Source organism: Peromyscus eremicus, chromosome 2, assembly GCF_949786415.1.
Source record: "Peromyscus eremicus chromosome 2, PerEre_H2_v1, whole genome shotgun sequence".
NCBI lineage: Eukaryota > Metazoa > Chordata > Mammalia > Rodentia > Cricetidae > Peromyscus > Peromyscus eremicus.
Window position 1 is genome coordinate 4,948,796 of NC_081417.1, and position 17,709 is coordinate 4,966,504.

The 17,709-nt window shown below is 41.5% G+C and overlaps 1 protein-coding gene across 4 annotated transcripts in view; it reads right to left on the reverse strand.

Moving 5' to 3' along the window:
* Positions 1-321: 321 nt before the first annotated feature.
* The window catches only part of Atp6v1h (ATPase H+ transporting V1 subunit H), a 105,260-nt gene continuing 87,872 nt past the window's right edge, over positions 322-17,709 (reverse strand). For all 4 annotated transcript variants that reach the window (XR_009377494.1, XM_059253804.1, XM_059253802.1 and 1 more), the window contains one exon: positions 322-662. Coding sequence is in view for 3 of the 4 variants with exons in the window: in XM_059253804.1 (XP_059109787.1) it covers positions 602-662 (61 nt within the window). In the remaining variant the exon portion in view is untranslated. The remainder of the gene's footprint in view (positions 663-17,709) is intronic.

Genomic DNA, 17,709 nt, shown 5'->3' on the forward strand with positions numbered 1-17,709 from the left:
GTTTGCACAATGACTAACTTACCTATAGATGTACTTCTCAGGACATACATTTTATTGAGTGATGTAATGCCACATAGGTGGAGAAAGAGGGAGAGGAAGGGAGGGAGAGACAGAGGGAGGGAAGGAGGGAGAGAGAGAGAGAGAGAGAGAGAGAGAGAGAGAGAGAGAGAGAAGGAGGAAGGTATAAGAGAGAGATCAGTGGTCATTTCAAAGCATTTACTTCCCATCATTACTTGGGAATAATTCTCCCAATTTTTATTTGAAATTGTGTAATAAGACTTTTATTCAAAGTTCACATAATAACCAAAATGAAAGAACATGTTTGGAGTGAGAATCCTTTAATATTTATTTCCAGAGAACAATAAATACAGAAATTATAAGCAATGTAAGTAACAGTAATATTTCCCTACATACAGAAAGCACCTACTTTTATACAATTTAACAAGCAAATACCTTTATTCACCCAGGAATTACCATTGAGAAAAGCTATACACAGAAAAGAAATTACCATTAAATTAAAAACTATTCATTTTTGATCCTAAGGACTGAGGTTCTCACTCCAGTGGTCCATCAGAGGTGCAGAAAAGCTGAAGAGCTCAGCTCAGCTCCGGGCAGCAGCAGTCTGAGGCTGCTCCGACTGGAGCTGTTTGCCAAGATATTCCCTAGAAAACAAGAACATGGTAGTATGGCAAATTAGGACTTCAATACAGAAAATCACTGTCAAGACTCAAAACTTATAAAATAACCCCTGGAACCTATACTTCTCCAACTTTCAAAAGCTTCTGTGCTGTAGGAATGGTACCTATTTCTACATACAAACAAGTCATGGCCCACACAGATGGTAATTCACAAAATGTCAGGGAGAGTTGACTTCCCTGCTTACATGAAGAGATTACTACTATATCTGCAATGAGTTTAGCAAGTAACCTGATTCCAAGGGAAAAAACAAATTTCCTAGTGTTAAAAACATGCACATGTATAACCTAGAGTAAACACAAGGGCAATGAAAATAAACCCTTGACAGTAACATCAAAAGTCAGAGCTCTAACAGGAGTACACTCAACTACGCATTGCTACAGCCTTAAACCTACACAAAGACCACAGTATTGAATCCACAGCTATCACAGCAAGAATGTGGGGGTCTGTTCTTTACCACCACCACCCCACAAGAATTACCCCCAACTTTTTTTTAACAATCAACTAATACGGAAAAGAAACTATTTTAAATGATCCTTAAATTTTTATTTCCTCTAGTAAAAAAGAAAACAGCCTCAGTTTGGAATCATGAGATGGGTTTGTACATGAGTTCCCTCCTACCACAGCAATTGTTGTGAGACTAGAGGGCACATCTTTCTGCAAGGACTAAGGCAGACACAGTATGGGGCACATGGCCCAGCAAGGCATTCCAGGGTCAGGGTCAGAGACATCCTCCCCACCTCCTACTTCATCAACTGGTCACTCAATCACTTCTTTCATGAGCACCACCAGGAAACAATCTTTGGGTGTCATATAAAAGTGCTTTTTATAGTTTTTTGCCCTTAGTTGAGTGTTCTTAAAACTGACTCAATGATTTGGAGTGCTAAAGCATGTATTATTCTTATGGTCAAAGAACTACTCTGACATAATGTTTACAATTGTGAAGGCCTAGACTTAACTTTACAGGCTCAGGAATATGCCCTAACTGAACAGATACAGAGCAGTATCCTCCTGCAGACATCCTGTCTGCTGTTTATACAGAAAAGCCTAACAGGATCCAGATACTCCTGCAGACATCCTGTCTGCTGTTTATACAGGAAAGGAAAGCTTAACAGGATGCTGTCTGTGGTTTACCGCCCTTGGAGATATCTAGATAATCCTGCTGAGCAGTCCAGATAATCCTGTTCAGCGGGTTGTGGTTCCTCGCCAAAAGTCTAGACCAATAGTTTCAAAAAATCACCTTGCCCCTTCTACCCAATCCCAAGTTGCCAATTCCCAGCTTGTGGTTTTTCCCTATAAAAACCTGGGCTCGTGGCCGTCGCCACATTTCCTTCCATCTGTCATGCAGCAGACCAGGTTGAACCTGAATAAAAGGACACTTATGTGCTTGCATCAGAAACCGGCTCCTTGGTGGTCTCTGGGGGTTTTGCAAAATGGGTACAACACAATGAGATTATTATTTCCAACAAAAATTAATATCTAATGTACATGAAGGCAGAGTCACAGGCATGACTTTGAAAGAGCTGTGTCAAGGTCTTCACAATCACAAGTGTCATTGCAATCTAGATGACCCTATAATAATGTCCACCCAGGTCAGAGGGAAAGTACATCCTCTGACAGCCCAGTGGGGTCTATTGTAACTGGTACACACAAGTAACAATGTTATAACTGCTGCAAACCACAGGAAAATGGAATGGAATTCGCTACTATGACAAAAGCTATTACTTGGTAAGGTCAAGGACTTTTCTGAAGGTCCATGGCTTAAGAAGTCTTGGTAATATTTTAGCTTATATATATACATATATATATATACATATATATGTATATTAGCTGGTTACTGCGATGATTTTCTTGTATGCTTCTAAGAACTCCTAACAGTGTATTTATTTGATATACTTCTCATGCATCCTAGGCCAAAACAGTAAACAGATCAAATTCTGTCTCCTGAATTAAGATAAACACCCTTAGGTTTATGTCTCCTAGGCATAGCTTTATTTCTTGTGCAAACGAAGGTCAGACCCTGCTTTCTCTCACAACCCAAATGTCATTCAGAACTGATTCAGAACAAAAGGGCTTTTTGCATACCAGGTGCAGTGAAGTATTGTGGCAGGTTTCTTAGCTCCTAGCAGAGTTACCCGCCCTGCCAGTATATGGCAGCATAGGAAAATAGAGGCAGTTTTATTTTAGTGACTTACAGACTCCTTTACCTAACCACCTGTAAGATTGTAATTTGAGCTCATTTATGACAGACTTGTAACGTTTCACCTAACCACTTCTAAGAATGTATTTTGAGCACATAAATTCCCTTTCTGATTTATTCCAGGCCTTATCTGACCCCACCTCCTCTATTCACTCCCCTTTTGGGTTGCAAATGAAGCTGGCTATCATGGCTCTGGTAGGGAGCTTGGAAGCTTTGCTTTGTATTGTAAGGGTCAGGCTGCTGGTAGGAGGAGGAAGGGGAAGGAACCAGGATGGAGATTAACAAGGATGAAGATAAGGATGGGAACGGAAAAGAGTTGGAGTTATGAGAAGACAAGAGACAAAGAGGAGCTAAATATGAGAATAGAGTTGAAGCTGTGTAGACAGAATTTAATCTCAGAGGAATAAAGGACATGGATGAAACAACCCAGTGTACTTAATTATTTTCCCACAGAATACCTCCACTGTTAGTAGTGTCTCTTCTGAGCCCATGGGAAGGAAATTAAAGAGGCTGGCCCTCAATAATTTCTGAAACATAACAGGTATAAACAAGTCTTTCATTTATTTGCACAGAGGTTTTCTCTGGTTGATACAGAACACACTTTTCTGGCTCTATATAGTGGCTGTTGGATCACTTCAGCAGCGGCACCTTTCTGAGCAACACTGGTGGTGCAGTAATTCTCAAGTGACCTTCTGTCTGCTTTTGCTCTCTTTAGTGGTGTAAGCTCAGCTGCTGATATGATATGAAAGAAGTGAGCTGCAGCAGTAGAAGTAGTTGCAATATTCTGTAAAGTAGCCAGGTAGTGGCCCAGAAGTGGCAGAAACAACTAAGAAAAGTACAAGTAAAAAAGGCAGCAAGAGAGCATTGAGAATTGAAGCTAAAGAACAGAAGGCTGTTAGGAGTGAAGGATGAGAAACTAAAGGCCCTGGCTGTTGGCAGAGTTCTAGAGACTGCAAGGCCATAAAGGTCAAGGATACAGGATACTTGTGGCCCAGGAGCTCTAACACCAGTCACTGTCAGGGGCTAGGGACTCCCACTTCCTTGGCTGCACAAGAGTTTAACACTACCATGGGGCTAAAGTTCCCACAGCCCAATTCAAGGCTGCAACATGAGGTATCATGTGCTGCAGCTTACAGCTATCTGTGGTTGCCACCAACTGCTGCCAGAAACCAAGGCTGCTTCTCCTCACCTGCCCCCAATTCCCATGAGGGGAGTAAAGGACCCCAGCTAGCTGACTGTAACAAAGTAAGAGAATACTAAGGTATAGCAAAGGTGAATTGTTCTGACAAGCTCACACAAAGCTTCCTCTTTGCTCCTTTCCTGTGCCCATTTGTTATCAAGCACAGACCATGGATGAGAAAGCCATTCTGTTCCTATTTCTCTCATTTGTTCATACATATAAGCTGCCTAAGAATCACCTAGTACATGACTTGGGAGTCTGACACAGAGACAGATTCCCTGAGAAGTGTAGTGCATACATTTAATCCCAGTACGTGAGAAGCAGAGATGGGCAGATCTCTAAGAGTTTGAGGCAAACATTGCATAGAGAGTTCCATGCCACCAAAAGCTAGATAGTGAAACCCTTTCTCAAAAGAAATCAATTGATCAATGCTTCCTCTTCTGTCTGCTGAGCTTTTGTTCTTCAGGATTTGAGGAAAGATTAGAATGTGTACAGATCTAAAGGCCTTGAGAGGATCTTCTGAGTCTCCCGAGCCATATCCCCTTACCCCCACCCTGCACAAGGAAATGTTAATAAGCCTGATGTCATGAGAGTCACTTGCAGGTATTCACAGCTACTCTAATTCAAGAAATCAAGGGCCATGTCCAACCCAGAGGGAACAAGTATAACACAACACAATAAGACTTTACAACAGACTGGAAACTGGAAAGATATACTAGAAACTCTTCTGTTGTTCCTACAAGGCTGTGATTAGACATGGTGAGATGAGCTACTGGGGTTCTACTTTTGGGACTTGAAGAGGCCCTGGTCATATGAACTCTCACAAGAGAAATGCCTTCTGTTAGAATTCTGCCCTCACTAGAGCTACATAACCACACATGCGCAGTGCAGGAGTTAAGCAAAGGGTCTTGCATCTCACATCATCAGTGTGTGCTGGCAACTATGTGCTCGCGGCATGGTCATGCAATCAGCGCATGTGTGGTGTAGCTCCCTAAGCCCACTTCACTGGGAGCCCTTAAAAAGCCGGATTCAGACCCCACCCTCTCTCTCTCCTCTGCTCTCTCTTCCCCACCCCACTATCTTACCCTCTGCTCTCTGCACACGTGCTTCTTTCCCAGGCCTGGTTCTTCTCCCCCACCCCTCTTCCTCCTAATAAAGCTCTAAAACTGACACTGGGTTGTCATGACCGTGACCTTTCCACACGGTAACCAATGCTGCTTCACCTTCACTACGTCATAATTAAATGTCACACCTTCACAGTATAATTAGTTGCTTAAAGGGGCATTGTTTCAAAAACCAAAACAAAACAACCTTGAAGATACTATGACAGTTTTTTAAATGGATTCTAAATTTTCAAATATTTTTATTTTTTGAGAACTTCATACAATGTATTTTGATCATATTCACCCCCACTCCTCCCCAACCCAACTCTATCTCTCCACTCCCCCAACTTCTGTTCTCTTTTCTTTAATAACCCATTGAGGCCGGGCGGTAGTGGTGCACGCCTTTAATCCCAGCACTTGGGAGGCAGAGCCAGGTGGATCTCTGTGAGTTAGAGGCCAGCCTGGGCTACCAAGTGAGTTCCAGGAAAAGGCGCAAAGCTACACAGAGAAACCCTGTCTCGATAAACCAAAAAAAAATAAAATAAAATAAAATAACCCATTGAGTCAAAGATGTGCTGCCAATATACTTCCAGATCCGGGGGCCATCTGACCAGATAGGGTGGCTGACCTACTAGGGTCTATATCCTGAAAAGATATCAACACTCCAGAAGCCATCAACTGTCCATGGTTTTGTTGAGAGGCCCCAAAACAGCTTGACCACACAGCTGCCATAACAGGCTCAGGGGCCTAAAGACAGCTTCTGTGACAGGCTTACTGGCAGGCAATACCCAGATCCAGGAAAAGCCTTAAGCTAATACCACCCAGGGATGGGGAAGTACCTAATATCCCAAACATTCCAACCATCAGATAAGGTTGCCAGATGTCCTTGAGTCTAACACACCTATTTTGTTTTACAGATACCCCTAGACAATTGTCAGCCAATCAGGATCCTGAACCTTGGAAATCCTCTCATCCCAACCTCTGCAACGATAAAAACTCTACCCTGCCTGGGCTTAGGGCTTTCTGTTCTCACTGCTGCACTGGACAGACAAAGAGACCAAGCCCGGAGCTTGAAGATAATAAAGGCTCTTTGCTTTTACATACGGGATTCGGTCTCCGTGGTGGTCTTTTGGGGGTCCCCACAATCTGGGTATAACAGTTTCTCAGCTGGAGTAGAGGTTCAAGGTTCAGGAAGAGTCCCCACCCCACCCCACCCCACCCCACCCTGCTGTCATATGCTACAATGTTGACTAGCAAGAAACAATGTCTTCTGAAGATAACAGGACTTCTGTATTTATGCACTCACAGCAGCTGTAGCTGCCTACACAAGAAAGTTTTTAAATATAAATTTTAATTATAGGCATGTATATCCAACATTGGTGCTGGAAACTAAACTTGAGTGCTCTTTGAGAGCAGCATATATTCTTAACTGCTCAGCCATCTCTTTAGCCCTACTATGGCAATTTTGGACACACTAATTTCACTGCCATAATTTGAAACACATGGTAACCTCAACTATACAATTTAATGCCAGGGAAATCAAATTTTCCATATAACTGAGCCATAATTATGTACTTTTCACCATTTACCTATCCTGTTTGGGGAATGAAGTTAAAATAAGTATGTTAATAAAATGTTCTTCTCTGGATGTATAAAAAGAAATTGATCTTAAATTTATCTTAAAGATGACAATCTTTATAGTTTGTTGTAATGTGGGTATTTCTAGCAAAAAATTAATTTGAAATGTTTTATGTAATCTTTTTATTGCTAGATTGCTATAATTTAATCATAAATTGAGTGATTTCTCATGTTTTTTATGATTTTTGTTTCTTTGTTTAGACAGAGCATCATAACCTTGGCTGTCCTCAAATGTGCTATATAGATCAGGCTAACATCGAACACAGAGATCTGCCTATTTCTGCCCCCTGCTCCTACCCAGCATCCAGTGCTAGTATTAAAAAGATGTGCACTATAATGATTATTTTTTTATGTATATGGGTGTTTTGCCTGCATATCACAAGTCCATATACTATATGTGTGCCTGGTGCCTGTGGAGGCCAGAAGAGGGTGTTGGATTCCCTGGAACCCAAGTTATAGATGTTTGTGAGCCACCATGTGGGTGTGGGAATCAAACCCAGGTTCTCTAGAAGAGCAGCCTGTGCTCTAAACTGCTAGGCTATCTCTCCAGGAATTATAATGATTTTAAATACTAAACACAAGGCAAATTTTTTAGGACTATTTAAATTCAAAAAGTGAGTATGGTGTGAGAAAGAAATAAGGCATGTGAGAAAGACATTAAGATCCATCTTGTTTAAGTTAGGGTTCTTACGCCAGCCATAGTTGTGCTCATAGAAACTGAACAAACAACCAGGGAGCCTGCAAGGCACTAACCTAGGCCCTCTGTGTATGTGTTACAGTTGTATAGTTTGGTCTTCTTATGGGATTCCTAACAGTGGGAACAGGGGAGGGAAGGTAACTGCAGTCAGGATGTAAAACAAATAAATTTAAAAGAAAAAAAAAGAAAAGGTCCCTACATTTATCAGCACAAAAATTCTACCTTTATACAGTAGCAATTTTTGTTTGCTTGTTTGTTTGTTTTTGTTTTTCAAGACAGGGTTTCTCTGTATAGCCCTGGGGTATTCTGGAACTCACTCTGTAGACCAGGCTGGCCTCGAACTCACACAGATCCACCTGCCTCTGCCTCCTGAGTGCTGGAATTAAAGGCATGTGGCACCATCGCCCAGCTACAGTAGCAATTTTTAAAGTATGTATTTTTTTTTTGGTCTTTTGAGACAGGGTTTCTCCGTGTATCCCTGGCTATCCTGGAACTCACTTTGTAGACCAGGCTGGTCTCAAACTCACTGAAATCTGCCTGCCTCTGCCTCCTGAGGGCTGGGATTAAAGACATGTGCCACCATGCTCAGCAATATTTTAAATCTAAAGTACTCAAAAAGAAAACGTTAATCTACAACGATAGTAAGTCAGCAATATTAAAGTAAATCCTGGCTGCAATTATGACCACTATCCCCACAATACCAGGGAAATTTCAAGATACTATATAAGGAACAGATGTGTATTAATACATTTTTCTGAAAATACTTCTTGTATTCAAAAAATAAACTTTTCCAGACCTTGCCATCTAGTTAATAATATGCCTTGAGATCATCTAAGACTATATACTTAAACTCTGCTAACCTACTGTGTACTCAGCTTGCTTAAGTTTAACCTGCCTATAAGAGAACAGTTTAACTTAACTATTCCTTGAATTTCTCACGTAACAAGTTTTTACAACCTAAGCTAAATGTATAGCTTTAACCTTAAGTTACGCATTTTCCATGCCCCTGACCCAGAGTAATACATGTGTGTATACACATGTTGTGGTGGTCATTTGATGAAAGCAGCCAACAGTCTGAAAGTCACCTTATACAACAAATATCCCATAAACGTTGGAAGCAACATGTGGATATATGTTGACAGCACCTGTTTACAGTTTTAAATGCTATTCTGGGTCTGGTGTGCTGTGGGATGGTCTGTATGTCAAGTGTGTTGCTGATTGGTCAGTAAATAAATCACTGATTGGCCATTGGCTAGGCAGGAAGTATAGGCGGGACAAGGAAAAGAATTCTGGGAAGTGGAAGGCTGAGAGAGGGACACTGCCAGCCGCCATCAGGACAAGGAAGATGTAAGGTACCAGTAAGCCATGAGCCACGTGGCAAAGTAAAGATTAATAGAAATGGGCTAAATATAAGCGTAAGAGCTAGACAATGACAGGCCTGAGCTAATGGCCAAGCAGTTTAAATAATGTAAGAGTCTGTGTGTTTATTTTATAAGTGGGCTCTGGGACTGGCGGGACTTGGTGGCGGGAGCTGGAGAGAAATTCTCCAGCTACAAATGGCGCCCAACGTGGGGCAAGAGTTTCCACCTAAAAACTTAGAAAAAAGATTCTAAAACGGACCTAAAACAGCTTCCTAATTGTCTCTCTCAAATAAGCGGCAGCTGCCGGTTTGAGCTACTGGCGGGTTCCTAGCGTGCGCTCTCGACCTGCAGTATGGCGGGAATGAGGCCTCTGCAAGTAGCACATTAAACTGTGTGGTGAATTTAGCCTTTGCTAGTACAAAACAAAAAAAGAGGTTTCTGGGCTACACGCTACTTTGGTAAAAGTGTAGACCCACTATTTCTGAGAGTTATGGCTCCCAGAGCTGGCGGAAAGCGGACCGCCGCCATGTTGGGAAGCTGAAGTGGGCGGAGCCAGCAGCCACTGTGCCGTTTCAGGCTTAGAAGGCTGCAGTTTAAAGCAATAGGCTCACGCTAATATAAAAAAATAAGCCACGTAAAGATGGCTACCACACAAAGAATCTGGATTATGTTGTCTTTGATATTCGTAACTGCAGAAAAACATTTGATTGTAAAAGCTGTTGAGTTATGCCAAAATGTATATTTTAAAGGTACCTTGACTTCAAAATTTGGATATAAGGATATGTTGCTTTGGAAAGGAGACTCTGCTTTTGTTTCCACAGAAAGCCAGAGGCTATGGATTTATTCCAGATTAAGATACATCAGGTTTGACCAGCCAAGACCCCCTGAAAGGTCTCCAATGACACCATGGCCCAGATGACTCAACATCCAAAATGGTTCCAAGGCAACTGGCTCAGACGATACAGCCTCATGGACTACTCCATGATCCTAAAATTTTCTTCGTGTCCCCATAAGATACAGCGCCCCCCTCCAACAGGAAGTAGTAAAAGAAGCTACGCCCAAATTCCCAAATATACCAAGCTGGCTTTAGAGATGGAATTGGCTCACTCCCCCTCTAAACCCAGACATATTGCTCAAAAAAAAAAAAAAATGGTTAAGAGATTCTTATGTCCCAAATCAGAAGAGCCCTCTGGTGTGGGACAAACAAAAACCAATATTTTTATTTAAAACAGGTTGATTATAAATACAATCTCTTTCTAAAAAAAAAAAGGGGATAGTTTAGATATGATAGGATAAAAGGGTAGATTAATGAACCTACTTTTAAAGAGTAACAACTTGTTTAAAATGTTTTACATTGCTATAGATTTTAGTTTATTGATACAAATTTAAACTTAATTTTGTTATACTGTATATATATTTCTATTCTTGTTTGAGGTATTATGTTTATGTAACTCATTTAAAATTGTAATGGATAATTAAAAAATAGATTAATAGTTAGTCATCTATGATAATATTTATAGCCATGTTAGTTAAGTCTTCTAGGTATACATAGATATATTTCAGATAGATAGGTAGTCTTCAAACACTTCAAAGACCTACAGAATATGACATTTAAAATGTTTTAAAAATTTAGACTTTCTGGACAGTGAGACATGTCTGCTCCTGACAGCACCGATTTACTTCAGAGAGGAGGATGGGCATCGAAGACACTCCATACGGAGTTTATCTTCACCTTGACAAAAATAGCCATTTGGGCAAGAAACTGTTCTTGCCTGGACTGTCTGATCAACTGGACATACAGGACCCATACAAAGGTGACCACTGAACTTTGCTTGACAAAATGGTCCTTCAGGTTCCTGCTTTGCAGAAAAAACTGCCAGACATTCTACAGGACACAGAGAAAAGTAAATAAGAGACTCTAGGCCTGTGGGCTAAAGACAGATGCCCCAACTTTACAAGAGAACTTTGAATGACTGTCCAGGCTGCCAGCTGTCTCTGTCTACCCTACAAGACTCCTAAAAGTTGCTTATATCCTTCTCCATTTCTCAGGTAGTAGTATATCCTTCTGAGGTCTTTGATGTGGTTAAAGACTAGATACTTACAATTTTCCTTAGTTATAATAAAAGATAAGTTAGATATAAAACCTTAAACTCACAAATATAAGATAGATAGGATCTATTCTTTAATATTGTAACTGTAATTCTTGCTTGATAATTGTTTTGTTATATTTAATTTTACTATGTTAAAGTTAAAACCTTCCTTTTTAAGAAAAGGGGAAGTGCTGTGGGATGGTCTGTATGTCAAGTGTGTTGCTGATTGGTCAGTAAATAAATCACTGATTGGCCATTGGCTAGGCAGGAAGTATAGGCGGGACAAGGAAAAGAATTCTGGGAAGTGGAAGGCTGAGAGAGGGACACTGCCAGCCGCCATCAGGACAAGGAAGATGTAAGGTACCAGTAAGCCATGAGCCACGTGGCAAAGTAAAGATTAATAGAAATGGGCTAAATATAAGCGTAAGAGCTAGACAATGACAGGCCTGAGCTAATGGCCAAGCAGTTTAAATAATGTAAGAGTCTGTGTGTTTATTTTATAAGTGGGCTCTGGGACTGGCGGGACTTGGTGGCGGGAGCTGGAGAGAAATTCTCCAGCTACACTGGTGGGTCAGTCAAATAATTTCTTCCCTGGTAAAACTCTGTTAAAATTTTCTATAAAGAATTAATCTCTCGTTCCTTTCCCACATTGTGTTTTTTGTGCTGTTCAAAAACCCTGTTAGGGACAGACACAACAGACTTCGGATATATACACAGAAACACACATATCAGAATCAGGTACAAATTCATACATCAGACATAGGCACAACTCACAGGCAGCAGGGACAGATGGATCAGACATAGACAACAGACTACAGACATACAAGACACAGGGAGGGAACCACAGAATTCGAACTTGGGTTCACTGTTGGCCAAATTAATCCAGGAGGAAGTTGCTTTGTTTTCAGACCTTATTGTGTTATCGATGAACCAGAGGCAAAAACAAGTAAAATACTCTACCATCAGCAAATAACTTCTGCATAAAGGATACTGTAAAGCACAAAAGAGCAAACTGTAAGAGAAGTACAGAAACATTACCTCAAAGATACTGTCAGTGCGAAAAAGATGTTTCTTTAAAATGCATTATAATAAATAACACAAATAATTTCAGGTACTTGGGGGAATTAAAAGCAGGTCTTGAAGTTGCCAAGTTAAAAATCACTCCTTCTAGGCCTGAGGATGAAGCTTAGTGGTTAAGGTGCTTGCCTCGCATGCTGGAGGCTTGAGAATCCATTCCCAGGGCTGCAAATAAATTGATTTACATAAAATTCACTATTTGTACAATTTTATGGAATGGATTTTTAGGATAGGTTTGGTTATCATTTTAAAAAGATACTTTACCTATGTTTAATAAAGCTGTATAGTTAGTTTTTAGAACTCTACAGTTAAATGACATAACAAACAAGGTGATTTAATGAGCCAGAAATCACTCTTATGTCTGAAAAAGCCAAGATGCCCTCAAAGTAAATAGTATTAATTTAATCTGCAAACTTTGAAGACTAGGCTTTCAGCTATATTTACCTGATCAATGTACTCACAATTCATATCCTGCTTTACTTCTAAAAAGATACCTTAGCTGAAGGGAGTCCTCCAGAGTTCAGATTTCCCTAGAAGTCATTTGCTTACCACAGAAAAGGCCACGTTATTTTCTCTTTCGGAGGTGACAGAATCATTATCCTAAAGCTAAAGTCACTCTAGGAAATAGAGATGGAGGAAAGTAACTCTTTCTATCAACAGAGAGCCAGGAGCAACAGGCAATGATTAAATGGAGGAAAAAGAAGAGAAGGCAAAGCAATCAACCTACTGGGGCTGACCCCTGAGTCCCCCTTAGTTCTCAGGCCTTGGGAAAGCAGTTCTGATTACTGAGCAAGACCTGCACACAGCCAACCTTCTGCACAAAAGCCAGGGTGGGGGAAGAACAAATTGAGGAAGGGGACAAAATAACAACACAATGATGATAAAACCACTCAGAAATTGGAGTCATACTAGATGAAACCGAAATAAAAATGGCAAAGATTTGAGCAAGGGAATGGAAATCCAGGGGGTAAACAGTCACAGGTGATGACATGAGAGAGGAGGCAGAAGTGGCCAGCTCCACAGCCACACCACCTGCACAAAAATCACCTTATCCAGGAACACTTGGGTTAGGGTGGGTACAAGCAACCATACAGCCGATAGTTCCAGGAATGCCTTACTAAAAAGTGACAGCACATCCAGAATTTGGGACACACAGACCTACATTCAAACCTACCACACACAAGTCAGAGAATGCGGGTAACCCAAGCTTCCCGTCAATGAATGTGAGAAGGAAAGAGTGAGGATAAAGGATGTCCCAGGCAGATGTGTCTCCTTAATGGTAATCTCGCCCTTCATGCCTGGAATAGGATTGCCACTCCATCCTCACAGTGACATAGACTGTGGAATGCTCTGTACATCCATAAAGAGTTGTTGCTTACTACCCATTATTTGGTATCATGTCCAATCCCCAAATTTCAAGTTTGAACACAAAAAGTTAAAATATTTAGTTATGAAGAAAACAGTATTCAGTGTGAACTGGACAGACCATATAACCAACCCCAATTTACAAATACATTTTAATAAAAATGTATTTTCTAAAAATTACTCCAGATAGCAGATGTTTTATCTATTAAAACTGCTCATTTACTGGTAGAGAATCTGGTTGCCCTTCCTGTATAAGAATCCCATCTAGACTTTGCTGTTATGAATTACCTCCCTTCAACTCTTCCATTTCTCCCATTCTAATCACTGCTGCAACACTTAACCTCCTATCTTAAGACAGATGATATAACACAAGTGTCCAGTATCTACCAGAAGAGCTCTCCATGAAGCTCTTAGACCCACGACACCACCACCCCCAAACCCCCGTACCGCCCCCCACTCCCTCCTCCGCACTGCCGCCCCCATTCATGTCTCCTCAGCTTTATCTTAACACTGCTCAGTTAAAAGTCCTTCTTCAAATAGACTATTTTTTGTTGCTGTTGTTGTTTTTGGTTCCCTAATATCATGTTACTAGTTTTTCTCCAAATTTCCCGTCACTTCTCTTTAGAGTCCATCACTTTTCCAATGTAATACTGCTGGTTTGCCAACTTGGCACAAGCTAGATTTATGTGGGAAGAGTAACCTCAACTGACAAAGTGTCTCCATCAGATTGACCTCACACAAGTCTTTAGGGAAATTTTCTTGATTAGTGACTGATATGGGAGGGCCCAGCCCACTGTGGGTGGTGCCTCCCCTAAGCAGGTAGTTCTGAATTGTGGAAGAAAGCAGCAAGCCACAGAGAACAAGCCAGTAAGCAGCATTCCTCCATGGCCTCTAGTTTAGTCCCTGCCTCCAGATTTCTACCCTGACCTCCCTCAGTCATGGAGATAAAATAAACCCTTTCCTCCCAAAGTTGCTTTTAGTCATGGTGTTTTACCACAGCAATAAAAAGCCTTACTAAAACAGATATTGGCATCAGAGTGGAGTACCACTATGACAGACCTGACCACGTTGTTTGGGGGGAGGATTGTGGAAGGACAGTGAAACTCCAGGCCAATAATTGAGTGTTCAGAGCTTAATGGGCTGTTGTGGGAACTTAGGATATAATGCTGAGCACAGTGCAGATGATGGAAGCCTAGCTTATCAAGTTTCAGGGGAAGTTTGAGAGTCTTGGGGCTGTTCAATATTTTAGAATAAGAATCTGTGGCTCTGGTCAGCTGGGGCTGAAGATTCAGCTGTGATTAACAAGAGACCACAACCAATAAACCTTTGTTTTGCTAGGACAAAAAATATGGTTAATTAGTGCTGAAGATCAGCGATAATTAAGAAGAGGCCATTGTCAGGCCTTGGCGGAGCATGCCTTTAATCTCAGCACTTAGGAGGCAAAGGCAGGCAGACCTCTGTGAGTTTGAGGCTAGCCTGGTCTACAGAGCCAGTTCCAGCACAGGCAAGGCTACATAGAGTGATCCTGTCTCAAAAGGGGGTTAGGGGGAAGAAGCCACCAGGACCAAAGAGGCAAAAATCTTCTGAGAAGTGTTTCCTCAGCACACATTAACTGTGGTCCAGAAGGGGTCAACACTGCACTTTGTATTAGTAGCCAAACTTGGTTATAAGTAAGAGCCTCCCAGGTGGTACTGGGTTTGAAGGCATATAGAGGGAGGGGTCTTAGAGAGCAGCTGAAGCTCTGACACTATGAGAAAGCCAGGAGAGGTCATTAGTGAAGGTATAGACTCCACTAAAGGAGAAGCCCCAGGACTAAAGAGGTCATGAAGAGAGGATGAGGCTGGGTACCATGTGGTAGAGTGATAGTCCCTGAAGAGAGCCCAGAAGAAACTACTAGTTAAAGTACAGCCCAGTTGCAGTGAAGACCCCAGGACTTTGGAAATACCAGCATATGGGATGACCACCAAGAACAGCAGCAGCTGAAGAGTGGAATGGAGCTGGCCTGAGTCTATTAGACACATTACGTATGGCAGAGCCAGAGAGGTGCAGCTGCTCAAGCCCTTTGTCACCCAAGAAGACTGAGAGTCCCAGAGGTGTGATACTGAGCTTTTACACTTTTGGACTTCACATTTTACATTTTTTGATTTTAGTCATGTGACTACATCTTGGTTCTTCCTTCTTGGAGTAAGAAAGTATGTAACTATTTGTTATTTTACAGGAACCCACAGTTAAGAAACTTTGGATATTATAATGAGACCAAATTTTAAGTGTTGCAATGTTTTAAAAGACTGTGGGACTTTTAAAGTTATTTATGTTTTGTATTGTGATATTAATGCTGATATGTAATCTTGTGGATAAACAAGAAAGGTTAAAGTTGATGTGTTAGTGTGTTGAGTTGATAAGGGGTCAATTGTTCTGGATGAACTATCAACTCCAAGATATAGTATCTGGAAAATGGAACCTCAATTGAAAAAAAAATGCTTCTTTCATATTAGCCTGTAGGCAAGCTTGTGGGACATTTTCTTGACTAATGACTGATGTATGAGGGCCCAGCCCACTGTAGATGGTGCATCCATAGGCAGATGGTCCTGGATTACATAAGAAAGGTTAAGCACACTATAGGGAGCAAGCCAGTAGGCAGTGTTCCTCCATGGCTTCTGCTTCACTTCCTGCTTCCAGGTTCCCACCCTGAGTTCCTTCTCTAACTTCCCTTCATGATGAACTAAAATTAAGATGGAAAAACCTTTTTCTCCTAAAGTTGGTTTAAGCCACAGAATAGAAACCCTAACTAAGAAAAATACCTACCCTTCTATCTGTCCTGTAAATGTTTTTATTTTTCTCTAATAGTTATATTAACTTTCTGTAGATCGCACATCCCTCATAAATTGTCCTGCAGACAATTTCAAGGAACTCATCCCCAGACCTCCCAGGTAATAAGCCATGCTATACAGTTAATCTTACCACCATCAGGACTTCAGCTCTCACTTTACTAGTTCCTGTCTGTGTTCTCAACTTTAAGTATGCCTATCTCTGGGATTTCTCATTGAATATAAACCAAATTCAATGATTCCAGAAATGGGCATTTCACTGATACTCGAATTCTATTCTTCATCCACATTACTCCAGCAGTATGAAAACACCTAACTCAGAATTGCCATCCTGGATTTGGCTCATTCACATGATCCATTCAATAATCAAATCCAATCATTTTTTACTTCTCTATCTTAACACACACACACCACCACCACCACCACCACCACCACCACCACCACCACCACCACCAGCAGCAGCTAGTATTCTTTCTTCTGTCTTTCTGTCATCACCATTACTGTTCAATCAGGCACAATATGCTCATCTCTAGATCACTCCACCTAGTTTCCAATTTTGCCATATGTCAGGATGGGTGACAGTGGGGTGTACACTTCTTTTCATAGCATTCTTTTACTTAAAGTTCTCAGGAGAACGTTATTCTTAAAAGTGCCAAGAAAAGCTCCCTACCATGCCAGTCTTACCTCTTCCCAGCTTCCCTTCTGTTACATAGCAGTTTCCTCTGATTTGAAACACCCACTCTAGGAAGGAGGGGAAACTTATGAAAGCTGATGGTAAACAACTCACCTGTCTGGAAAAGCAGAAACTTTCAAGATTCAAGACCCTCTCTACTTTTTAAGAAGTAAATAACTGCTGGAGGAGATTCTGAGCTGCCTACCTCTTGAGGAAACTCTGAAACTTGTCCAGCTACTTACAAGTAGCTGCAGGGATGCAGCTTTCACCAGTCATCATTCACATTTCAGTGGACTTCTGTGGATGCAAGTGACTGAGTCATCCCTGCTTCTGAAAAGCAGCCCCTCAGCCATAGTCCTGCTAGTAATCCCCCTGCTCTGGCTAGTTTTTGTCAGTTTGACACAAGCTAGTGTCATCTGAGGGAAGGGAGCCTCAGTTGGGAAAGTGTCTCCATGAAATCAGGCTATAGAAAAGCCTGTTGGGCATTTTCTCAATTAGTGATCAATGGGGGAAGGCCCAGCCCATTGTGGGTGGTGCCATCCCTAAGCTGATGGTTCTGGGTTCTATAAGAAAGCAGGCTGAGCAGGCCAGGAGGAACAAAGCAGTAAGCAGTGCCCCTCCATGGCCTCTGTATCAGCTCCTGCCTCCAGGGTCCTGCCCTGACTTCCTTCCATGAGGAACAGTGATGTGGAAGCTTAAGCCAAACAGACCCTCTCTCCTCCCCAAGTTGCTTTTGGTCATAGTATTTCATCATAGCATTAGAAATGCTAAGGCAGCCCCCCAAAAAACTGACTGGTTCAC